Source organism: Condylura cristata, unplaced genomic scaffold (genome assembly GCF_000260355.1).
Source record: "Condylura cristata isolate star-nosed mole 26May11 unplaced genomic scaffold, ConCri1.0 scaffold00015, whole genome shotgun sequence".
NCBI lineage: Eukaryota > Metazoa > Chordata > Mammalia > Eulipotyphla > Talpidae > Condylura > Condylura cristata.
In genome coordinates this window covers 36,121,673-36,129,424 of record NW_004567116.1, presented here as the reverse complement: position 1 = coordinate 36,129,424, position 7,752 = coordinate 36,121,673, and the positions used below count along the sequence as shown (strand labels likewise).

At 40.4% G+C, this 7,752-nt stretch overlaps 2 protein-coding genes across 2 annotated transcripts; one reads left to right on the top strand and one right to left on the bottom strand.

The window, feature by feature from the left end:
• Window positions 1-254: 254 nt before the first annotated feature.
• Window positions 255-1,238, top strand: LOC101629079 (olfactory receptor 51I2). Its single transcript, XM_004683129.1, has one exon. The coding sequence runs from the start codon at window positions 291-293 to the stop codon at window positions 1,227-1,229; it is 939 nt and encodes a 312-aa protein (XP_004683186.1). The 5' UTR covers window positions 255-290; the 3' UTR covers window positions 1,230-1,238.
• A 3,695-nt stretch (window positions 1,239-4,933) lies between these two features.
• Window positions 4,934-5,878, bottom strand: LOC101622576 (olfactory receptor 51I2-like). The gene has a single exon (XM_004683652.1). The coding sequence runs from the start codon at window positions 5,876-5,878 to the stop codon at window positions 4,934-4,936; it is 945 nt and encodes a 314-aa protein (XP_004683709.1).
• Between the last annotated feature and the right edge of the window lie 1,874 nt (window positions 5,879-7,752).

The following is a 7,752-nucleotide window of genomic DNA, read 5'->3' as shown; positions in this document are numbered from 1 at the left end:
TAAATATTTTCCTTGTAACCAAATGGAATTTTTGACATAATCACCAAAGTCTTCCTTCTTCCATGAAACAGAGGGAATAGTAATGCTGCCCATCACCTGCTGGACATAAAATAGGAAGAAAAGAGATTTACCTGCATTTTCCCCAAACCAGTAATCTCATGAATACTTCAGTTTCCAGCTGGCTAGACAGTAGAAACAGCTTCCAACTGTGACTGCTAGTCCTTGGTTTCTTGCCCTCCTTTCTAAAGCAGAAGGTCTGATCCTGAAAACTGCCCTGCGTCCCTCCTGCCATGGGATTGTTCAATGTCACCCGCCCTGCTTCCTTTCTCCTCACTGGGATCCCTGGCCTGGAAAGCTCTCACTCCTGGCTGGCAGGGCCCCTCTGTGTGATGTATGCTGTGGCCCTTGGGGGTAACACAATGATCCTGCAGGCCGTGCGCCTGGAGCCCAACCTCCACGAGCCCATGTACTACTTCCTGTCTATGCTGTCCTTCAGTGACGTGGCCATGTCCCTGGCCACACTACCTACCGTGCTTAGAACCTTCTGCCTCAATGCCCGCAGCATTGCTTTTGACGCCTGCTTAGTGCAAATGTTTCTCATTCATTCCTTCTCCATGATGGAATCAGGTATCCTGCTGGCCATGAGTTTTGACCGCTATGTGGCGATTTGTGACCCTCTGCACTATGCTACTGTGCTTACGAATGGCGTCATAGCCAGCATGGGTTTGGCTGTGACTGCTCGGAGCTTCGTCACCCTCTTCCCCCTTCCCTTCCTCATAAAGAGGCTGCCTATCTGCAAATCCAGTGTTCTTTCTCACTCCTACTGCCTCCACCCTGATATGATGAAGCTGGCCTGCGCCGATATCACTATCAACAGCATCTATGGGCTCTTTGTTCTTGTATCTACTTTTGGCATGGATTTGATTTTTATTTTCCTCTCCTACGTGCTCATCCTGCGCTCTGTCATGGTCATTGCTTCCCGGGAGGAACGCCACAAAGCTCTCAACACATGTGTATCACACATCCTGGCTGTGCTTGCATTTTATGTGCCAATGATTGGCGTCTCCGTAGTGCACCGCTTTGGGAAGCATGCTCCACGCTACGTACATGTTCTTATGTCCAATATCTACCTATTTGTACCCCCAGTGCTCAACCCTCTCATTTATAGCGCCAAGACCAAGGAGATCCGCCGAGCCATTGTCCGCATGTTTCGCCGCATCAAAACGTGATCTTCACATTTGGCTGTAAATTGAAAAAAGTCAGGGGTTTTCATCCATAGTATCATGGTCCCCAACATCATATCCCATCAAGAATAAGTAGGCATGAGTTCTGGGGAGAAAGGAAAAGATCAAGGAATGAGTGGTAAAGTACACAACGCAAAGCAATCAGATGTTTAGAAAACGTTAGGCATTGTTAGAAATGTAAACACTAGAAGCAATTAAGTGATCAGACAAATGTTAACCGGAAATTTATGCTAGGAACCTGTTTACTACAATAATAAATATTATTAATAGAATAAACATTGACTCTTAAAAGTGTCAGGGTTTGTTTTAGATTATTTACATGCATTAATTCACTTACTCCTCATTAATTGTGTGTAATGTATAGAATTAATTGCTCTGGTCACACAGATAATACATGATCAAGATGAGCTTCAGTACTAACCTGTCTCCAATATTATATAAAGCCACTCCAAACACTTGGCCTCCGTTTACTTGGTGTCATTACTACATTATCTTTCTATTTCCAAATACTCATCAGTTGTTCTTACTTCACAAACTGATCTTTGAGGTACTATCAGTATTTGCCATAAGATACATGAAAAAATATGACACAAAAATTGATAGATGATGTTATTTAGAAGAAACTCCAGGTTCTCCTCTGCTTCCCTTGTCTGCCTACCACTAAATTCTTCCCCAAGGAAAACAGTATTCAAATATAAACCACAAACTTTCTTTTTTACATTGTGCTAAATGCATGATTTCTCTTCCTCTTCCTTTCTTGGAATTTTCATTTTCTTCCACACAGGAAGGTGTAAGAGATATCACCTATTATGTCCTTCTAGGATGCCCAGCTCCAGAAAACCTGAGATAGGCAAAGTACAGTATTTATGATTTAAACACTAGAAAATAATTCTTTCAGACCTTCCTGTAAATTGATTTTCTTAGCATGCTCTTTACTTGATGCCAAAAAGTGATACAATAATAGATTTTTTTGGCCTTTTAGTGCTCTAGTACCCTCAGACTGAGTGTGGGCTTATTTCTAGTCTAAAATAAAGGTGAAACCAGACACAGTCTCACCTAACTCAATGAGGAAACAGGATTAGACTTCATAGCAGCAGATCATTCAGTTATCCAGAGTTTTTCTCTCTTTTTACAAAATTCTATTGAAATATCCTGAAATGTCAAGTGCCAGAAAGAGGAAACTATTTCTAAATGGAGATATTACAAGTCTTTGGAATTAAGGTTTCCAAAAATGCCCATAAGTACATTAGTATATGTGTTCTTGTTCACTATTAATTATTTTTGTGTGTGTGATTGGATAACAGAAAATACTGGGATACTTAGTGGTCTAGAGTCAATACATCAGTCTAGTCAGCTTAAATAATAACCTTTCTGATTTATATAGGAAGCTCTATTTTGCAACATTTAAATAGTAATGATGAGGCCCTCCCTGGTGGCGCAGCGGGTTAAAGCACTGCACTGAGAATCTAAAGCCGCTTCCGCATGAGTTTGATTCCCGCCTGCCCCGGAGGTGACCACATGGCGTGGCAGACCTCTCCTGGCCCGCCCACTGCTCCCCTCAGCAGTGTACTTCGTCCATCTGCCTGTTCTGCTCCCCACTCTGTCTCTGGTGAAGCCTCTCACCGCCCCTGAGCCTCTGGCCTGTACCCCAGTTCTGTATGCACAAATAAATAAATCTTAAAAAAAAAAAAAAATAAATAAATAAATAAATAAATAAATAGTAATGATGAATAATCATATAACTCCTTGAAAGCCTTAGTTGTATATAGATGTAGAGAATGAGCATAAAAACAAATATGTTGACACAAAGGCAAGACTGAGAGAAGCTGCTATATAAAAGTTAAGAAAACACTGATTCTCATACAGGGAGAGAGAGGAAGCGCTCCCTTTATCCATAGACCTAACTTTGAAACCCTGGGCTGTCACAGGAAAAACAACAAAAGGCAGGAGAATAATCCTCCTTTTGAGAGCCTCTGACTTCTCTCTGTGTCCTTTCTTTCTCCATCAGTAATTAGAAGCTGTTTGTTTATCATAGAGAGGAAATAGCACTTTCACATTTTTTAAAAGTATACTTCATATATTTTAAGCAGGATTTCCATGTCTTTTTTTTTTTTAAGATTTATTTATGCATACAGAGCTGGGGTGCAGGCCAGAGGTGCAGACTGATGTATTGACTCTAGACCACTAAGTATCCCAGTATTTTCTGTTATCCAATCACACACATAAAAATAATTAATAATGAACAAGAACACATATATTAATGTACTTATGGGCATTTTTGGAAACCTTAATTCCAAAGACTTGTAATATCTCCATTTAGAAATAGTTTCCTCTGGCACTTGACATTTCAGGATATTTCAATAGAATTTTGTAAAAAGAGAGAAAAACTCTGGATAACTGAAGATTCACCAGAGACAGAGTGGGGAGCTGAACAGGCAGATCAAGGAAGTATACTGCTGAGGGGAGCAGTGGGCGAGTCAGGAGAGGTCTGACTCGCCTCCAGGGTGAGGGATCAAACTGGCACTGAGGCAGCTGCAGCTGGCTTGCAGTGCTGAGTCCTAACCTGTTGTGCCACCAGGGAGAGCCCCACTTTCGGATTTTTTTTTATGTGGTAGGTGCCACACAAAAAAGCTTAAGTTCATTCCAACAGCTTCCATCCTACGTCTCTATAGTTTCTAAAATGTATTTCATTGGGAAAACATGGAAGAAATGCCTTTTTAAAAAATACATAATATTTTTCCTCAGTGTCTGCTTTTCCAAGCCCTAGGGTTGGATCATGTCATAGCTTGTCCACTGCCCATCAAAATTCCTACATTGTGCTTCTCTTTGTCCAGTGTCTGCAAGCCCATAGAGATCTGTGTTGTCTGTGCTTTGCAAGAACTTGCAGAATGTTACTGTCCAGGGATTATGCTCTTTTAACTTCCTGGTGGCCTCTAGCTGCTCTCCTCTACTCTATCACTGTTGAAGTTTTGTGCCTTAAGGGGTCACTACAGGTCATGGAAGTCCATATTCTAGCAGGTGGTGGAACATGCCACAATGTATGGATTTGCCCCACCATCACATTGCTAGTATCCATGAACTTCTCATTGAGAGAGTTTACTAAGGAAATTAATTCTCCCAGCCAAGCCCAAAGAATGAAAACATTTGATTTTTTTCAATGAAGCAGGTGTTATGTTACACAGCCCACAGAATAAGAATAAATGTCTTATTTTATGCAACTCAGGAGTAGTATTTTTATTTCATCCATACAAAGTTGTCACGGCTATTATGCATCTTAGTTTTTAAAATTTAAAGATATTCAAAACTATTATCCCTTTTAAAAGTATTGGGTGATACTTTTCAAGTAACATAATCCCCAGTTATAATACAATTTATGTGTATGTTACTTTTTGTCTATTTTTGAAATTTATTTGAAAGCATGGGTGTTTTAATAGTATATTAGAGCAAATAAAAAAAGGTCTGATTGAAAACACTCTTCCTTGTGGAGACTGAAAAGTCATTTGTGACATAGTTAAGTACAATATAGGACAAGCTGAGTTTCCCAGTTCTGTCCTATTGCCAGCTTATACTAGTCAACCAATATAGATCCACGTAAAAGTGTAAACTGCGCTGACTCCAATGACTGGCCTAGTCTGCCCCAACAGCAGCAAACTCCGAAGGCACTTGTTTTTCATCAGTTTACTCCCTGGTCATAACTTAGGCCCCAATAACATTTTCCGTAGCCTTTTGCGGATCTCCTTTGTCTTAATGGAATATATAATTGGGTTGAGCATAGGAGGTACAAAGAGATATACCAGGGACATAAACTTGTGCACATACTCAGGGGCATGTGTCCCAAATCGATGAACCATGGACACGCTGACCATGGGCACATAGAAGATAAGCACAGCACAAATGTGTGACACACATGTGTTGAGCGTCTTAAGTCTCTCCTCCTGGGAGGCAATAGCCAGCACAGATCGCAGTATGAGTACATAAGAAAGGAAGATGAGCACAGAGTCCACCCCAAAGGCAGAGATGACAATGAACAGACCATACATGCTGTTGATGGTGGTATCTCCACAGGGCAGGCGGATCAGGTCTGGGTGTAAGCAGTAGGAATGAATAAGCACATTGTCTTTACAAAAGGGCAGTCTCTTCAGCAGGAAAGGCAGTGGGAAGACCATGCAGAAGCTGCGGGTGACGATGGATATACCCATGTGAGCCACTCGGATATCAGTCAGCACTGTAGAATAACGCAGGGGATTACAGATGGCCACATAGCGATCAAAACTCATAGCCAGCAATATCCCTGATTCAGTCCAGGAGAAAAAGTGAATGAAGAACATTTGGCTGAGGCAGGCATCAAAGGTAGTCTCTGGAGCATGAAAGCACATGGCAGCCAGTACAGTGGGCAATGTAGAAAAGGATACCCCCAGGTCATTGACAGACAACAGAGACAAGAAGTAATACATTGGCTGGTGCAAGCTCTGCTCTTCCTTGATAATCAAGACAATTAAAGCATTTCCCACAATGGAGATAGCATAAAGCAGCAAGAGGAAGGCAGCCAACCAGTGCTCCAGGCCTGCCATCTCTGGGAAGCCTGTTAGTACAAAGCTGGTAATGCTGGATACGTTGGTCCCCAAATTTGCCATGAGGGTCTCTAAAGCTTTGAGGAAAATAACCAGAGTGAGGTCAGACAATGGAAGACCAGAAATGGTCACTGTTCTCAGAGTAGAAGGCATAATGGGGCTCTCCCTGGTGGCGCAATGGGTTAGGACCAGCACTGAAAGCTAGACGTGGCTGCTTAAGTACAAGTTCAATCCCCAGCCCTGGAGGTGATCCACATGGCACAGAAGACCTCTCCTGTCTCACCTGCTGCTCCCCTCAGCAGTGTACTTCATCTATCTGCCTGTTCTGCTGCCCACTCTGTCTCTGGTGAATCTTCTCACCACCTCTGCACCTCTGGCCTGCACCCCAGTTCTATATGCATAAATAAATAAAATCTTAAAAAAAAAGGGGGGGTGGACATTGACACTTAGATTCCATACCAAAGATAATGGAAGCATCAGAAAGGCTATAAGTCATTGGCTTTAGCCTAAGCCTGCCACAGTATATCCACAAGTGTTAGGCTCCAAAACCTTCTGGCTTTTGGGTTTGTTTGTTTGTTTGTTTGTTTACATTATTCTCATTTCTCCTATCCCTGTATTCTTTACAGAAAGATTCAAATCTTTCCCCAATGGTAGAAAACAATTTTGCTCTTTCTCCCTGCCTGTTCTCTGCCACCACCTCTTTAAGAAGTGAGGTACACTATAGCCACTTTGTTCGCTCCCCTCCCCCTTCCCTTCCAGAGGCCTCAGCTCTACAATCTGATTTCTAATTGGTTCCTCTGTATCTTGACCCTTTGATTTGCTTCTCTATAGTCTACCTATAATTGACACGATCAAGTATTTGTCTTTCTCCTCTTTCTTATTTTGTTTAGCTTGACAACATCCATGTTGTCATAAATGGCAAATTTATCTTTTTATGGCTGAGTAGTATTCCACTGTATATCTATATAATGATATATATACATATATACACATATACATATATTTAGAACATGAAAGAGGAGAACCTATACTTCTGAAATTCAATCAATGTTATAAATCCATGTTACCTCAAATAAAAAATAATAATAAATCAAGATCAGAGAAAAATAAGGAGGCAAGGTAGAATATATTTGACATGAAGCTTTTCTTAATATCCTATGCTTACTAAAGCATTCTCTCTTATGTAAATAATATATTCCGAATTTTATCTCACCTCTCACCTATATTCAACCATTCTTTTTCCTCATCATCTCTTTGTTGCTTGAGTTCCTCACTTATCCACCAAGTGTCCAGATTCTCATGTCCCTCGCTCCTTATTGCTCTTGTTTTTTTTTTTCTGTCATTCACATTTACATGACTTTTCTTTTACTTATATTAAAGTTTTCCAAAATGTGTTATCTATTAGGTTCATTTAAGGAATTAAAAAATAAAAACCCCTCTACCTAACCCACACTCATGCCAATTAAATTAAAATCTTGGGCAGTGAAAATCAGGAATTGTATTCTTATAAAGCTTATATTCTTACAATTCCAAAAGTCAGTCAAGTTTGAGAACCAGAGGTTCAAATCACTTCTGTTAAGGCTAAAAATAAATTAACTTTGAAAATAGGAAAAATACAGATTAAATTATTAGCATGCAGGTTCTATTTTTTTTTTTCAGACTCAGGTAATTTTTAAAAACTAATTGTAGTTTGCAATGGAATGTAAGTGAGATTCCTGGAGTTCCATGCTCAGTGTTCCATTAAAACCTAGGCTGTCCTCTTGGTATCCCCACTCCAAAGCATGGAGAGTCGTGGATACACTAGCACTACAAAGCAACTTACAGGGCTCCAGATTATAGGAAAGTGAAAGAAAGAAAGAAAGAAAGAAAGAAAGAAAGAAAGAAAGAAAGAAAGAAAGAAAGAAAGAAAGAAAGAAAGAAAGAAAGAAAGAAAGAAA